The sequence below is a fragment of the Puma concolor genome, chromosome D1 (genome assembly GCF_028749965.1).
Source record: "Puma concolor isolate L17-30 chromosome D1, mPumCon1.1.hap2, whole genome shotgun sequence".
Lineage (NCBI taxonomy): Eukaryota > Metazoa > Chordata > Mammalia > Carnivora > Felidae > Puma > Puma concolor.
Window position 1 is genome coordinate 61,799,386 of NC_141676.1, and position 18,391 is coordinate 61,817,776.

Sequence of the window (18,391 nt, forward strand, 5' to 3'; positions counted from 1 at the left end):
AGTGCCAAGTTATTCTTTTGAAAGACTTGTACAGCTTTATACTTACTTTTTGGGGAGAGGATGTGTCAACCTCCTTACTCCATCATGCTGAAGTAAATCTTAATTTTATCTCTCAAAAAATATCGAGAATTCCACCCAGAGTCTTAGTAATGTAGTATCTAGTTTCCATGGTTAAATGATTCAGGATCCCAAGAATAACATTTTACTTTTGAGACCTCTAGAGAAGAAGTGACAACCACATAACTGACAAAGTTAACTCACAGCAGACCAGGGTTTCCTGTATTTTGTATATAGTATTATATTTTAGAATACATTTTTGTATGTAGACTAGCTCCTGTGTTTTGGAGTTGTTTTCAACCTTACTTCATAACTTAATTGACATATTTTTCTTTTAATTTCAGAGTTCAGTTAAGTTCCTTATGTCCTCCCCTGAAATTGCTTCCCTATCATGGGGGCAAATGAAAGTACAAGGCTCTACTAAAACCTATAAGGACTGCAAAGTGTGGCCAGGGGGAAGTCGGGCTTGGGACTGGAGAGAAACAGGAACTGAGGTAAGCTATGAGTGTGTGGTTGACACTGCATGAGGCTGACCAAATGATTTCCAACCTCCTAAGCCATTATGACCAAGTGAAAAGTAACTATTCCTCTCTCTCTCTGTCTCTCCCCCTCCCTCTCCCTTTCCCTCTCCCTCTCCCTCTCCCTTGCCTTCTCCCTCCTCCTCTCACTTCCCCACCCAGAGATATAACTCAGGTACCATTAACTCACCCTTTTAAATTATGCAATTCAATGGACTTTCTATTGTCATACACTTGTACAGTACTTACCACTACTAATTCCAGAATATACTTACCACCCCAAAAGGAAACCTCATAACCATTAGCAGTCACTTCTCTTCCCTCCCCCCAACTCCTACAACTACTAATCTACTTTTTTTTGTTTTTAAGATTTTATTTTTTTAAGTAATCTCTACACCCAACTTGGGACTCAAACTCACGACCCCAAAATCAAGAGTCACATGCTCTACTGACTAAGCTAGCCAGGAGCCCCTAATCTACTTTCTGTTACTATAGATGTGCTTATTCTAGACTTTTCATGTGAACAAAATCATTCAATTCTCTTAGGTATATACCTAAGATTGGAAATGCTGGGTCATGTGACAACTCTATGTTTAATTTTTTGAGGAACTGCCAAATTGTTTTACAAAGATTTTAGGAATTATGGAGGTTCCAATTTTTCTAAATCTCTCCTGTTTTTTTTTGTTGTTGTTTTTATTGTATCATCTGGGTGGGTGTGAAACATTATCTCGTTGTGGTTTGAACTTGCATTTTCCTTGTATTGTACTTCCTACAGGATTCTCACTGTGCCATACCCAGGTAGAGTCTCCCAAGCTAGAGGTTGGGTGAAAGAAGGGAGCCCCTACCTCTCAACCACATTCACTTAGGACTTCTCGGCAACAGACAGCTGGGAGCAGGATGAGAAATACTTAAGTCCTGTTCCTCCCAGGAACAAAGCCTTCCAGCTGGTAGCTGAAAGGGGAAACAGCTCTGTGTTGTGGGCTGATGCAATCCAGTGGAGTATCCACCTCACTGGCTGGGAGTGGAGAAGCAGGCAGCAGTCTTCCTGAGAAACCATAGATATTCACCTTGCCTACCAAATATTTATAGAATTTCCTGAAGAGATGTTTTTCTTTTTCTGTTTTTTTGAGTTTATTTAGAGAGAGCGAGCGAGTGGGGGAGGGGCAGAGAGAGAACACAAGACAGGATCCCATGCAGGCTCCGTGCTGACAGTAAAGAGCCCAGTGTGGGACTCGAGCCCACAAACTGCGAGATCATAACCTGAGCTGAAGTTGGATGCTTAACTGACCGAGCCAAACAGGCACCTCAAAAGATGTTTCTTCATTTGCTGTTTGCTCTTAGAATCATTTCCAAAGGCTTTGAGTGGTATTCTTTTTTCCAATTTTTTTTGGGGGGGGGTGGTTAAAATTTGTCTTTTGTTTGTGTGTGTGTGTGTATGTGTGTGTGTGTGTTTTAGTTTTTGTTTCCTTTTTTTTTTTAATTTTTTTTAATGTTTTATTTATTTTTGAGACAGAGAGAGACAGAGCATGAATGGGGGAGGGGCAGAGAAAGAGGGAGACACAGAATCGGAAGCAGGCACCAGGCTCTGAGCCATCAGCCCAGAGCCCGACGCGGGGCTCGAACTCACGGACCACGAGATTGTGACCTGAGCTGAAGTCGGACGTTTAACCGACTGAGCCACCCAGGCTCCCCTAGTTTTTGTTTCCTTTAATAATTTTCATTTTGGAGGAGGTTATGGAGCTCCTCATACTGTAATGATGAAAGTTGATCCTTCAGTTTTAAAGGATAATTTTGCTTGATACATAATTCTTGATTAATAGTCTTTTTCTTGGGGTGCCTGTGTGGCTCAGTCAGTTAGGTGTCCAACTTGGGCTCAGGTCATGATCTCATGGTTCATGAGTTTGAGCTCCACGTCAGGCTCTATGCTGACAGCGCAGAGCCTGGAGCCTGCTCAGATTCTGTGTCTCTCTCTCTCTCTCTCTCTCTCTCTCTCTCTCTCTCTGGCCGTTTCCTGCTCATGCTCTCTCTCTCTCAAAAATAAATAAACATTAAAAAAAAATTTGTTTAAGTCTTTTTCTTTTGGCCCTTTGTGTATGTCATCCCACTTTTTTGGCTTCATTGTTTACTAATGGGAAACCCAACTGTTAAAGTTCTTCGTTGGACTTGACAGGTCATTCCTCTCTTGCTGCTTTCAAAATTCTTTGTCTTTTGTTTTTGACAGTTTCACTGTGATGTGTCTACATGTGGATCACTTTGAATTTATCTTATGTGGAATATATTGAGCTTTTTGGATATGTGCATTGTTGTTTTTGTCAAATTGGGAGGATTTTCAGTCATTCTTCAAATATCCCTTCTGCCCATTCTGTCTCTCCTCTCCTTTGATATCCATTATGAGTATATTGGTATTTTAGATGGTAGTCCCTCAGATGTCTGAGGCTTTGTTCATTTTCTTCATTCTTTTCCCTTTTTTCTCACATTGTATAATCTAAATTAATGTATTTTTCACTTTTGCTGACTCTTACCTTCTGTTGAGCCTTTTTAGTGAAATTTTCACTTCAGTTATTATACTTTTCAACTCCAGCATTTCTATTTTGTCCTTAAAAAAATAATTTCTATCTCTTTATTGATATTCTCTAATTTTTAAGGTATTGTCCTTATACTTTCCTTTAGTTCTTTGAATATAGTTTCCTGAGATAATATTTGACAGAGATTTCCTTATATGCCTGGAACCAGTAGGTATTCCAGTGTTTGCTGAGGGGCTCTGTTTGCAGTTTGCGGTATGTAGTCAACACTCAGCCAGACAGTTTAAAATTATGCCTATTTAGGGGTGCCTGGGTGGCTCAGTTGGTTGAGCGTCCGACTTCGGCTCAGGTCATGATCTTGCGGTCCATGAGTTCGAGCCCCACATCGGGCTCTGTGCTGACAGCTCAGAGCCTGGAGCCTGCTTTGGATTCTGTGTCCCCCTCTCTCTCTGCCCCTCTCCCACTCATGCTCCATCTCTCTCTAAAGTAAATAAACATTAAAAAAATAAAAAATAAAATAAATAAAATAAAATAAAATTCTGTCTATTTCTTGCTTATGCTGAGTCTCAAGATTAGCCAGAGTGGTGTGTATAGGGCCTTCTCATGTCATTCCTGAGCATATGCACAACCCTGGACATGTGTATCACCATTTCAATACCAAGGTTCATATCAGAGTTTTTCAGAGCCCTCTATGGAGATCTCATTTCCCAGTTTTCCCTTTTGAGTTTTTTGGTTAACCTTGTTTGCCCTGCTATCTAACGCATCAGGCAGCTGCACTGTTAAACATTTGTCTCTGACAGTTTTGGACAAACTTCTTTGAGGGGAAAAAGAGGTTTATACTGGCAAACTCCAAGTCAGATCAAATAAAGACAACCTATGAATTGGGTTTTCCAGAGAACCATCAGACAGGTCAAATAATGACAGTTTTTTAGGAGAGGAGATTTGAAGGAGTTTTATTCTGTTATTCCATCTTGTGACTTCCAGGCTGGTAGTTTTCACTGTGATTGTGGGTTGTTGCTTTTCAAGGCTACCAGAGAACTAGGGAAGGAGAAAATTGGAATAGGGCAAGTTAAAATTGCACAAAGCTCACTTTTCAACTGTGTTTTTTTAAATAAACACATCCTGAATTTTTGGAGACCTTTGTTAACTTCCAGAGAACAGAGTAAGTTTATGTTTACACTTTTGCCAGTAGTCTCATTGCTTTTATGAAGAAGAGGATTTTCAGAGGTTCTTCACAACACTTTCACGGATGTCACTCAGAAGTAACTACTTTGGATTCATACTTGTGCAGTGGTGTGCTGGACGTGGCTTTCACTGGCTTGTGAGAATTGATTGTTAAATTTTCAGGAATTTTGTAAGCCAGCTTTTTTTTTAAGTTTATTTGCCTATTTTGAGAGAGAGAGAGAGAGAGAGAGAGAGAGAACAGGAGGCACAGAGAGAGAGAGAAGGAGAGAGAGAATCCCAAGCAGGCTCTGCACTGTCAGCATAGAGCCCAATATGGAGCTCAGTCTCACAAACTGTGAGATCATGACCTGAGCCAAAACCAAGAGTTGGACGCTTAACCAGCTGAGCCACCCAGGTGCCCATGCAAGCCAGTTTTTAGACACAGCCATTATTAAAAACTAAATTATATAAACTTAAATAAGGTTAAAACATAGGTAATACATATTTAAAATTCATTAATTCCTAATTATTTTACTACATTCTTTGCTCTTGAAGTTATTTACATCTGTTGTTATCTGTATGGTAAAAATACTATGTTATATATGTTACTGTATATCTCTTATTAACTCTGCATTCAGTGATGTCACATTGGTATCTTAAAGTCAAACATGGTGGGAGTGTTTACACCACAGAAATTGGAAAACACTACATATTGGGGCTTTTTTTTTTTCTTTGTCTTTTGAACTTTATGGCTTTTAAAAAATTTTTATGGGGGCACCTGGTTGGTTCAGTCGGTTAAGCATCTGACTCTTGGTTTCAGTTCAGGTCATGATCTCACAACTTATCAGATTGAGCGCTGCATCGGGCTCAGTGCTGATGGTGCAGAGTCTGCTTGGGATTCTCTCTCTCCCTCCCTGCTCCTCCCCTGTTTGCATTCTCTAAATAAACAAACTTTTAAAAAAATAAAAAAAAATTTTATGGCTTTAAAAATTGCATTATTAAACATAATAAGTTTAATTCATTGCAAATTATTACCCATATTATCCATTTAATTAAATGGGTAAATTAAATTACCATTCCAATTAAAAAAAATCTTAGAAATAGAGTTTGATCCCTTTCCCTCCACCCATATCAAAGTATTTCCTTTATGCTTTTCAAATATCTATCTGTATCCACAACCCATAATTTGTATTGTTCTTCATGTTCAAATTTTTATATTAATGGTATCATCTGTTGTCCACCTTTTTTTTTTTTTTGTATTGAGGTTTTATTCTGCTTTTGTGTCTCCCTTTTTTGGTAGCTGTACATTTTATTTCCATGTGCTTAATGGTTATCTTTAATATTGTAATATATTAGGTTGAACCATATGAGATTGATAATATTTTATAAAGAGTTGAATATTAGGAATTTCATGTAATTCATCCTAATAAAATCTAAATAAGTCTAAAATTAATTTTTATCTCTACTTCAGTAAAGTATCTTTGCTTCATCACTTCCCTTCCATCTTACACATTATTGTTATCCAATAATTTAGTTCCTTTAAGAGTAGGTATTTTCTTATTACGTTATTTATTGCATTGAGATATTTTGTTTTTTAATCATTACAATCAATGTTTGCTTATATTTACCCACACGTATACCAGTTTCCTTGCCTATCCTTCCTTCTCGCAATTTGGATCTTTGTGGGTCTTTCTTTCTTTCTTTCTTTCTTTCTTTCTTTCTTTCTTTCTATAGATATTCTTGGCAAGTTCCTTTAGTGAGGATCTGTTAATGAACTCAGTTTTTGTTTGTCTGAAAAGGCCCTCATTTATTAATCCTAATGCTTCTTGGTATTCTAGTTTGACAGTAACTTTTTATCTGTAGGAATCCTGAATGGTCTATGTCCTTCTTGACATTTGTCCTGTCAAAGATTGATATTTGTTTCTTTTTGGCATCCTACATTACTCTCAATCTGAGACTACTTTTAGTCAATTTCCTGACTGAGGTCTTCCCAGATCAGGCTGATATTGTACATTGAACCCCAAAGTGATGTGTAGGTAAGTGTGGGATTATAAATTCTCAAGGGACACATTTTCCCCACACACAGAGCCCCTGCTTTTCCCTCTTCCAGTGGGTAGATTTTTTTGGTCAATCCTTTTACTGAAGATGGGTTTAATAAGGGCACTTAGCATATTTAGTAGGGGTGTCACTGTTCCAATGTCATATCTTGCTCAAGTCTTATCTCCTAATCTCAAAGTGTTTCATAAAAGACAATAAGAATGGGAGATGCCCCAGCATTACTTCAGTTATCGGTATACCATTCTGATTTTCAGCTGTTTCTTCACTTTTGCCCTTTGGGAATTTCCCTTTCATCTATAAGCTCCGCTAAGCATTTCAAGGGATGTTTATTTTTATCCAGCATTTGTAGGCATTTTGTTTAAGGAAACTTCTCAAGTTTTATAGTTTGTCACATTGTAAACAATCACACCTATATAATCTGTATAGTGAATAGTCACACCTACATAACTGGGCTCCACAGAAAAAGAGAACCCCAACACATGCTCTGTGTTCATGCCTTGGTTTTGAACCACATGCACTCATTTTTTTTGATCCAAACACCTAGTTGCTTATTAGCTACCAACTTTGATCTTAAAGAAAGGACTATATCTGGATTGGTTAAAGGAATGGGAGGGCATTGAGATATAGAAGGGGCAGAATGAGAGAAGGCTGAGGAATAAGAAGACATAATACTTGTGAACCAAATGACTCCATTGCATTATTTCATAGAGTAAAGCTAGAGAGATGTAAGAGTAGGCAGTGGTATGGTTGACAGAATGTCTGCAGAGCTAGGTTTACATTTTATTTAATGGATGAGGCATAGCCACTTGAGATATTTATGCAGGAGATTGATGTGTCTGACAAAGATTATCCAGATTATGGGCATAAGATATATTGGAGTACTAATTTATGAGTGTGCCACATTGGAGAGGTTTTTTTTTTCCCTTCAACAATGGATTTAGCACGTTGTACCTTCCTCATATAAGACTGTGTGCATTAATATTACTATGAATGTTTTTTTTTTTTTTTCAATGTTTATTTATTTTTGGGACAGAGAGAGACAGAGCATGAACGGGGCAGGGGCAGAGAGAGAGGGAGACACAGAATCGGAAACAGGCTCCAGGCTCCGAGCCATCAGCCCAGAGCCCGACGCGGGGCTCGAACTCACGGACCGCGAGATCGTGACCTGGCTAAAGTCGGACGCTTAACCGACTGCGCCACCCAGGCGCCCCAATATTACTATGAATGTTATCCTTTGTTTAAGGAAACTTAAGGACACAGAAATTATATAACTTACATAGACACAGAGCAAAAAAATGTGAAATCAAATAGTAAACCCAGGTCACATTCTAACTTTATTTCCCATTACTTCCTCATATATCATGATTCCTCTTAAACTTTAAGGTTAAAAACTACAAAACTGGAAAATACAAACTGCAAAACTGAGGAGGTGCCATTGATGATAAGTTGCCATAAGTTTAGTTTTTAGGATAAGCAAGAGGAGGTGTTCTAGAACTAGTTGGAGGGATAAGAACTAGGAAAGGTAAGAGGAAAAGCTGAGGTGTTCATCTAGAACTCATCTGTATAGAGCTAAAAGGACAGAATCAAAGCCATGGAGTCCTCATCGATATAATGGAGACAGTTAACATTACCTACCTCACAGAGTTGGTCTAAAGATGAACATACTGTGCCAGACGTGGTGTAGGCACTCAATAAATGAAGCTGTTATTGTTAAATCAGTAGTAGTGTGGGTGGAAAGGAGACTATTGAAAACCATTAAGAAGGTGAAATTGACAGGATAAGGAAACTTACTAGATTTAGCAGGTGAGGGAGAATTCTGGGATGGATAAATGGGTACACAGTGGTACTGTTCACTGAGATTGGGTATATCGGAGTAGGAACAGATATGTTTGTGTTTGGGGCAAAGGCTGGGTAGAGAAAATGATTAATTCTTTTGGAGTATGTTGAACTTTTTTTTTTAAACAACTTTCTGTATGGTTTAAGTTCACAAGTCTTATCTTTTTTTTTAATGTTTATTTTTGAGAGAGAGAGAGAGAGCGTGCGTGAGCAAGTGGGGGAGGGGCAGAGAGTGAGAGAGAGAGAGGGAGACACAGAATCCGAAGCAGGCTCCAGGCCCTGAGCTGTCAGCACAGAGCCTGACACAGGGCTCGAACCCACAAACTGTGAGATCATGACCTGAGCTGAAGTCAGACGCTTAACCGACTGAGCCACCCAGGTGCCTCTGAACCTAAACTTTTGTTAGGGCATCTAGATAGAGATGTAGCAGACATTTAGATTCATGGGTCTGGGCACTGTCACATTTTAGGTGGGTAACCTTAAACAAGTTATTTAGCCCTTTGTGCCTCAATTTAATCACCTATAAAAAGAGAATAATGTCTGTTTGTCATAGGTTGATGTAAGAGTATGGCATGGGTTGGAAAGAATAAATTTTTTAAATGTATGCAACTTGCCTTCATGCAAATTCATTCTTTTCTCTGAATCAGTCTGAATCAGTATTTCTAAGTGTCATTCATGGTTCTCTTCCATCACAGTCACCTAGAGTACTTGTTTAAAATGCATATTCTTTCTCTCCCTCATTCTCCCCACCTACTGAATCAGAATCTCTTACCAGGTGGGACCTGGAAAATAATATACTTCATGGGGTTGCTTTGAATACAAATATGTTCATCTTTGTAAAGCCTCTACCACAGTGACTTTCACATGGCAGATACCTTATTTTTTTTTCAACAATTCCAAAGTTTCCTTTCACTTGCATCTCCTATATTTCATAACACACATCTGAAGACTTAGTTATTCCATACCAAATGCTTATCCCCTTACAAACTTACCATGATCTTTTATTCCTCAGTACCTTTGCTAAAACCATTTCCTTTACTTGGAATGACCTGCTTTCCTTTATACCTGCTGAAACTTTATATATTCTTTAATTCTTAGCCTTTGTATTATCTCCTCTATGATAATCCTTGTGAGAATAAGCTGCTAACTCTCTTCTCAGTATTTCTGCAATACTTTGTGCCTCTATATTGTAGCACTTAGTGCAGTCCACCTGTATTATACTGAGTGTGTATTTATCTGTTTCCCTCATTAAATGGTGAACTCCCAAATGGCAAGAACTATGCATTTTAGCACAGGACCTGTAAAGTGGGATCTCAATAAATGTTTGCTGCATTGAATCTGTCATTATGGATATCATTAAACATTTTGGGGGGAACGCCTGGGTGGCTTTGTCAGTTAAGCATCCAAATTCAGCTCGGGTCATCATGGGTTCAAGCCGCCATCAGGCTCTGCACTGGCAGCACGGAGCCTGTTTGGGATTCTCCCTCTCTGCCCCTCCCTTGCTCGTGCTCTCTCTGTCTCTCTCAAAATAAATAAACTGAAAAAAGAAAGCCAAACCAGGTAGCAGCCACCCAGGGAGAACTAAAGTAAATGGGGAAACTTTACTCCAACTTTCAATTTTGAAAAATGTCCTACACAACAGCCGTATGAATGGCACAATATATTCCCCTACACCCTTAATCTAAATCCTCAAGTTATTAACATTTACCATGTATTTTTTTCTCTAAACACACAGACACTTCCCTTCTCTCCCCTGAATCACTTGAGACTAAACGTCAGATACTGTATTTCAGCATTGCCTTCCTAAGAACATGAACATTTTCTTACATAGCTACAATATCATTATCACAAATAAGATTATTATCTTTGGTACAGTAATATTATCTAATATACATTCTATCTTCAAATTTCCCTAAAGTCTCAAAAATATCCTTTATAACTTTTGTTGGTTTTGCAGTTTTATTTTTATATATAATACAGGCAATAGATATAAAGTAGAACTTAGTTCTCAGAGAATTGGCCAGACTGGAGGTTCTCGTGTCCAGGTCAGTGCTACCTAAGGAAAGGTAGATGAGCTGAGGTCCCTAAGCCTTTCTGCTTTTGCGTTTGTTTGCTTTTGCTTTTGTTTTCCCACTCACCTTCCAAACCTGGTTGACAACATAAAGCCTGTGTTGAGCTGCTTCTATGTTGAACCTCTTCTCATTTTTTTAAATTTTGAAAAATTTCAAACCAACAAAACAAACTGGAAAAAAAAAAGAACAAGCACTTGTATACCATCAGCCTATATTCACCAGTTAACACTCTGCCACATTGACTTTGTCTTTATATGGCACACATACTACCCCTCTCCCTTTCTCTCTCTTTCACTAATTTTTTTAAGTTTATTTATTTGGAGAGAGAGAGCATGAGCAGGGGAGGGATAGAGAGAGAGTCCCAAGCAGGCTCTGCACTCCATGCTGAGCCAGCGCAGCGCTCGATTTCATGACTGAGATCCTGACCTGAGCCAAAATCATGAGTGGGATGCTTAACCAACTGAGTCACCCAGGCACCCCATCCCCACTTCAATAATTATTTTTGCTGAATTATTTGAAAGTAAGTTACTGACATTGTGACACTTGATAGTTCACATGAGCCCTAAGTACTGCAGAATGTATCTACTAAAACAAAGTCATTCAGCCATACATAATCACAGTATTATACTCAAAAAACTCAGCATTGGGGCGCCTGGGTGGCGCAGTCGGTTAAGCGTCCGACTTCAGCCAGGTCACGATCTCGCGGTCCGTGAGTTCGAGCCCCGCGTCAGGCTCTGGGCTGATGGCTCGGAGCCTGGAGCCTGTTTCCGATTCTGTGTCTCCCTCTCTCTCTGCCCCTCCCCCGTTCATGCTCTGTCTCTCTCTGTCCCAAAAATAAATAAACGTTGAAAAAAAAAAAAAATAAAAAAATAAAAAAAAAAACAAAAAAAAAAAACTCAGCATTGATAAAATATTAAGTAATATCAACTCCATAGTCAAACTGTAACAATTGTTCCAATTAAATAATGTCTTTTATAGTTGGCTTTCCTTGCCAATCCAAGATCCAATCAAGGGTCGGTCATGCTTTACATTTTGTTGTCCTATTTCTTGTTGTTGTTGTTGTTGTCCTATTTCTTTAGTCTGTTAATCAAGTCAGTTCCTCCCCATTTTTTCACTTTTATGACACAGATATTTTTGAAGGGTCCAGGCCAATTATTTTGTAGAATAGTCTACAATTTAGATTTATCTGATTCTTTTCCATCATGATTAGACACAAGTTAATCATTTTGGGCATAAGTGCTTCATAGGTGGTTATATCTTACGTGCATATCTGAAGGCACATAAAGTCAGTCTGCCCCTTTATTGATGAGGTTATGTTTGATCTGTGTTTAAGATGGTGGTAAAGGTAGAGTGCCCGGGTGGCTTAGTCATTAAGCATCTGACTTTGGCTCAGGTCATGATCTCGGTTCATGAATTCAAGTCCCACATCAGATGAGCTCGAGCTCTGCTTCGGGTGAGCATGAGTCCCGTTTTGGGCCAGCCCCGCTTCTCTCTCTCTCTTTCTCTCTCTCTCTCTCTCTTCTGCCCCTCCTGGGATTTCTTCTGTCTCTACCCCTCACTTACTTGCACCCTTGCTCTCTCTCAAGGGAAAAAAAAAGGATTAAAAAAAAGATGGTGGTAAAGGTACATTTTTCCATTTGTAATCAATAAACAATCTGTAGAGTAATAATTTGAAACTTTGTAATATCTTGTTCAAACACCCAGCAACCTTTTCATCAAGTGGTTTTAGCATTAACCACTGATCCTTGCCTGAATTTATTACTAAATTAGTGGTTGCAAAATGATGATGCTTCTGTCATTCCTTCTACATTCATTAGCTGGATTCTTCTGTAATGTAGCTTTTCTTCTGCCACTCCCACCCTTTTTAGTATCACTACAGGCTCATGTTTTCCTTTTTACTTATTGTGTACTATGTTCTTAATGTGTTTCAAAATTCATATGTTGAAATCCTAACACCTAAAGATGATGGTATTAGGGGTTGGGGTCTTTGGGTGCTTGAAGGTGTAGCCCTCATGAATGGGATTATTGCCTGAGAAAAGGGGCTACAGAAATATTCCTTCCACCACATGAGAATAAAGAAGGCATTGACTACAAACCAGGAAGAGGGCCTTCACCAAAACTCAACCATTCTGATGCCTTGATCGTGGATTTCTAGCTTCCAGAACTGTGAGAAATAAATTCCTATTATTTATAAGCTACCTACTTTGTAGCTTTTTGTTACAGCAGCTTGAACACAGTGATGTTTTAATCCACTGCCATTGGTAATATTTTTGAGGTTTAAATTGTCCCAAATTTGACCAGTGTTCTTTTGACACATTCCCAACAGTTTTTTTTACCATTGCCTTGTTTTCTGGCATAGCAAGATGTATTATCTCTTGATTCAGCCATTTCTTCAAGGAGCCATGGTTCCTCTTAGTGAAGAATGGGATCTAGAAATCAAGAGCTGGATGTTAGGTGTGTTCATTGTTACTGAGATGTCACTACGTCTATGCCTTTCAGTATACACAGCCAGAAAATGTGTGTGTGTGTGTGTGTGTGTGTGTGTGTGTGTGTGTGTAATGAATTCATAAAACCTCCAGTTTAATCTAATACCTCAAGATTCTTTCTCTTATTCCCCCATTCCATATCTGTGCTTTCCTTCTCCCATGGAGAAACCTAATTCCCCAAAGCATCGGTAGAATTACATATTTGCTGTGTTTTTCTATGAACACAAAATAATTTTGAAATTACTACACCAATATTATAACTAACATCAAAATCACAAAATAAACTTTGAGATCTTTATAGGTATTTTTGTACTTGGAACACATCTCCTTTAGGTGTACAATCAGAACACTGTTACAAACTTCGTGTATCGTTTCCTTTTTGTTGTATCATCAATTTCAGACCATTGAGTTCATTTGTTTCTGTTGGCATACTGTGTAAGGGTCTCCCTACTTCCTGTCTTTGCTGATTTAATTTTTTGAATGTAAAACATTTACATGGTTTAGAAGTCAAAACAATTTAACAAGGTACACTTAGAAAAATCTCACTCCTTTCCCTATCTTTTCCATCCCATACCTACTTCACTCCAATAGGTCAGTAACTATTTTTATTAGTTTATGGTTTATCTCTTCTGTATTTTAATAGTAAGCAAATATACACGTACACCTACCCACATACGTACGTACATACATCTTTTTTCTTATAACTCCCTTCTTACACAAAAGGTAGCATATCTTGCCCTTTTTTTCTCTTTCATTTAACAATATATACTGAAAATCAGGATATCAGTTCTTAGAGATATTCTTTTTTCTTTTATACAGCTATAGAGTAATCCACTATGTGAATGTGATACTGTTTCTTCAATTTATCCTATGGATGGGCACTTAGATTGCTTTCAATATTTTGCTATTATATATAGCGCTACAATGAATAACCTTGTATATGTATATGGTTTCTTGTATCATCGGAGGTGTATCTTCAGCATGTAGGCTTAGAACTAGGATTGCTGGTTAAAGTATAAATGTAAATGTAGACTTGTTAGATGTTGTCAAATTCCCCTTTATAGAGTTTATACTATATATTAGTGTTACCAACAATTTATGAGGCCAGTTTTGAAATGTAGAAATGATTTAAATTGTTAGTAAAAATGAAAAGCATGTCCTATTGCTTTCTTTATTCAAGTCAAAGTTAAATAACAGAAGATGGAACCTACCAAGAATGAAAGGACGGACTCTGGTGATTCTTTGGAGTCTTTCAGAACCCTCTTTTGAAGCTCAAACAAGTTAATCTAGCATCCAAAAATGAGTTTGGCATGTACTGTCATAATTCAACATTTAAAAATATATAGGGATTGCTTACAGGGTGCTAAATATTGTCTCAAACCCTGACATACAGTCAAATCACCTGTCTCCTCCTTCAAGGAAATGGGAGAATTAGGCAAAGAGAACATTGTAGTAAGTGCTATAATACATGAACCAAAAGAGTTGCAATGGGAGAAAGGAAGAAGCACGTAAAACTGCCTGAGTATTCACAGAAGGTGTGATCTTTGACCTGATTTTTTTTAATGTTTATTTACTTTTGAGAGACAGAGACGGAGTGTGAGCAGGCAAGGGGCAGAGAGAGGGAGACACAGAATCTGGAGCAGGCTCCAGGCTCTGAGCTGTCGGCACAGAGCCTGATGCGGGGCTCGATACTCCCAAGCTGTGAGATCATGACCTGAGCTGAAGTCAGACGCTCAACCGACTGAGCCACCCAAGTGCTCCTGACCTGATTCTTGAAGGGTAAACAAGGGAACTTCCCAGGTAAACAAGGGAACTACCAGGGAAAGTGTGTGCATAGGCATAGACGGGTGGGGGAAATGCTAGAGTAGAATCATGGGGCGGGGGGGGCTCCTGGGTGTCTTGGCTGAGCAACCAACTTTGGCTCAGGTCATGATCTCACAGTTCATGGGTTTGAGCCCTGTGTCGAGCTCTGTGCTGACAGCTTCAGGCCTCAAGCCTGCTTTGGATTCTGTGTCTCCCTCTCTCTCTGCCCTTCCCGTTTGTGCCCTGTCTCTCTCTCAAAACAAATAAACATTAAAAAAAAATTTTTTTTTTAATCATGGGAAGAGCTCCTCAATTGGTCAGCAGTGTCTACAAACATTTATTTTCATAGGAGACTCTATCATATGGGTAGTTGCGGCTAGATGGACATGTAAGGCTCCTCCAAGCCGTAGATCCTATCACTTTGAGACTAATATGTAGACTTAAATCTTATTCATGGATTAAATTTTAAAGTCAGCACTTAAGATGAAAATTGCTTAGGGGTGCCCAGGTGGCTCAGTTGGTTGAGCGTCTAACTTTGGCTCAGGTCATGATCTCGTTGTCTGTGAGTTCGAGCCCTGCATCGGGCTCTGTGCTGACAGCTTGGAGCCTAGAGCCTGTTTCAGATTCTGTGTCTCCCTCTCTCTCTGCCCCTACCCCCCTCATGCACGCGCTCTCTCTCTCTCTCTCTCTGCAAAAATAAATAAACTTAAAAAAAAAAAAAAAGATGAAAATTGCTTAGAGTCAGATCCCTTTTAGAAGATCCCCTTAATGTTAGAACGTATGTGTTATCTTCCATACAGGACAAAGTAGTTCTTTTGCATTTAAGGTCCGTGTTGTATGAAGAATGCATATTGTAGGTTTAAACACTAGAAACACACTTGATGAGACCAAAGTTTCACACTGGAAGCATCAACTATGAAATTGAGATGGAAGGAATAACAGACACATGACTGCCATCTCATGTTATGCCCTTTGAGTACAATGGCTGAATTACCATCACTATTTAAATAGTTCTTTTTTTTTTCTAAAAACATATAGTTGAGGGGCGCCTGAGGTGGCTCAATCAGTTAAGTGTCTGACCTTTGATTTCGGTTCAAGTCATGATTTCATGGTTTGTGAGGTCGAGTCCGTGCTGGGCTCTACACTGACAGTGTGGAGCCTGCTTGGGACTCTCTCTCTCCCTCTCTCTGCCCCTCCCCTGCTCATGCTCTCTCTCTCTCTCTCTCTCCAAATAAATAAACATCTAAAAATCGAACAAAAACTATATAGTTGAATTCCCATAAGGTAAATGTCTCTATGGCTCCCTGTGTATATTCTACATAGAAGACATAGTCCCTTGGGGTCTAGTGTAGTTAACTCCTTCATATCTGTTCTACCCAAATGATTCACAACTAGTCATGGTTTAGTTTAAGAATGGGTCTTTGGATCTGTTAGGTTAAAGAAGCTGCTGTGTATATTAGAAATCCCAAAATCTAGTGGCTTAAAGAAAATAGAAATATATTTCTCTCTTATTAGTGTGGCCCACCTAAGCTGGGTGGGGGGGGGCCAAGGAGAACAGCTCTGGGGGAACTGCCAGGGGCCCATGTTTTTTTTCCTCTGTTGCTCTACCATCTTCTAGAGCATTTGAATGTCGGAGTTCTAACTTGAAAGGAAGGTGAAAGAGAAGAAAAGCTCACACCTAATGTCTTAAGGCCCAAACCTAGATGTCGTGTCATTTCTTCTGCTCCTATTCCATTGAACTTTATATTGGTGAGAGCATAGTCACATTGCCATACCTGGCTGCAAGGGAAAACAGCAAGTGGAGTCTCTGGCTGGGCAGCTTCTTTTACCCAGAAGAAGTAGAATAGATTTTGAAAGAACTCGCAGTCTTGCCAGTAGGAGATGTGAGGGCAAGTGTAAGGGACATTTGGAAAATATTCCCACTCTTCGAAGTTAATGAAGAAGCATATTACTAGACCGCCTATCTGTTTTTCATATTCTGATAATTTTATTTGTATAAAATCTGTTGCCTTTGCAATTCCATGTATTTTCTATTGTGCATTTAAAATTTTCATTTTGAGAATGGGGCTGTAGGCTTTGCCATATTGCCAGAGCAGGCTGTGTCACCAAAAACAAAAACGAAACACAAATTTGCCTCTGCCCTGGTCGAGATAGGAAGACCATTTAAGAGGCTCTTAATTCAGGCAAATGATAATGAGAATGTGACTCAGGCAGTGTCCACAGGGGACAGATTGAAGAGATCCTTTAACCCTCACTCGCAGAATCTGCTTTTCTCAGCAACACAGCCAGATAACAGCATTGCCACTAACCATTTATTTCAGCAGGAGGAAATGCTTCCTTGAAAGCGTAATTTAGGAATGTTTTCTTTTTAAACTTAACCAAAAATAAGAGGAAATGTCCCAGCCATGTAAGATGCCACTCTTGTCGTTTAGCCGGTATAATGGATATTATTATTATTAGCTGGACATTTCCCCACAATTAATAGCTTTCCCTCAAGAAAAAACAATAAGATTTTACAACCTCACATGGTGTGACGGAAAGCCTCTTAAAGAAGAGGAACAGAATCAGACACTCATGCAGGGAAGACAGCCTTGTGGTTTGCCCCAAGGGATTGGAAGAAGCGGAGGAGTCGCTGGTGGCAGGTTGAGGACACCTCAATAACAGACTGATGCTCCAATCACAGGCCTCTGCACAAAGCTGTGAGTAATCACCCACCAATGCCGGGATCCACAGGCTGTTGCAGAGTTATCTTTCACTGCTCTGTACGTGACACCCTGGGCCTGCAGTATTGCACACAGCAGCCACATTTGTCACTTGAGTTCCATTGATCCAGCAACTCTGATGGGTTGCGGCTGTCTTCAGTCTCTGAATCTCCCAAGGATTATGGTTTTGCACTTTTACTGACCTTTCACTTGATTTTGAGCAGTGGCCTTGTTTCCTTTTACTAGAATGTGAGCTCTTAGAGTCTGGGGATCATGATGCTCCTCAAAGTAGATGCAATTCTTTGTTAGATGAAGCAATCTTTCAGTATTTCAGTTAAGTGCATTTACTTGAGGAAGGTGAAGCTCCCCAACCTGATTTGTAATTCTATTAAATATTTACCTTGGTTATTGCCCCAGAAGATTATTTTAAGTCCTGTATAGCATAACTGCGGTGCAGGGCGGTTCTAGGATTAATCAGAGCCATGGAACTAAAAACACATCTAATCCTTTTACATTTCTTTAAGAACTAATCATTGTAATCAAGTGAAAAAAAATCCCTTTTTATCTTGCCTTTTAAAAATTTATGAACTGAAATAACTTTTACAAAAAAAGAATCTATTCTCCCCCAGTCTCCTCTGATCTTTGTGGAGAACCAGTGAAGCTGGAGGCAGAGGTACTGTTCAGAGCCACCTGGGCCCGAGGTCTGCATCCTCGCCCCAAATGAGGAATATACCCTTCCTGCCGACCAGTTTGGTTCACTCTTTGACATGCAGGTGTTCCAACTTTTCATAGTCCCTTAAATGTAAGCTCATACAGTCTTAAGTGTCAGCTCCTTAGAAAGATGCTGATGACATAAGTCTGAATATAAAAGTGTAATAGTGAGAGAGACTGGCTTCCTTATCAGCCCTGGAACATTCACTGACGGGGTGAAGGATGTCAGCAGCACTTGCACACCCCATAAGGAATCAAGAGCCGTGGAGAAAGCCGGCAAAGATACACTGCATCTGGTTCCACTTGGTGTAGCCACTTGGCATCTGTTTTGTTTCCTTGGCTAACTAAATGAGGAAGCAGTGAGTTGTATGTGTGCCTATATGTGGTCTCTTCCTGCTAATCTATAACCTGCCTATACTACTACACTTAAAAAAAAAAATTATGGGGTGCCTGGGTGGCTCA

The 18,391-nt window shown here is 39.3% G+C and overlaps 1 protein-coding gene and 1 long non-coding RNA gene across 2 annotated transcripts in view; both read left to right on the forward strand.

The window, feature by feature from the left end:
• The window catches only part of AAMDC (adipogenesis associated Mth938 domain containing), a 30,975-nt gene that overhangs the window by 7,122 nt on the left and 5,462 nt on the right, over positions 1-18,391 (forward strand). The window contains exon 2 of the mRNA XM_025928674.2: positions 402-551. Within this exon, the coding sequence (XP_025784459.1) occupies positions 420-551 (132 nt within the window). The 5' untranslated portion in view covers positions 402-419. The remainder of the gene's footprint in view (positions 1-401; positions 552-18,391) is intronic.
• On the forward strand, positions 4,508-10,417 carry LOC147576776 (uncharacterized). The gene is made up of 2 exons (XR_015241122.1): positions 4,508-7,289; positions 7,524-10,417. It is a non-coding gene; the product is annotated as an uncharacterized LOC147576776 (long non-coding RNA).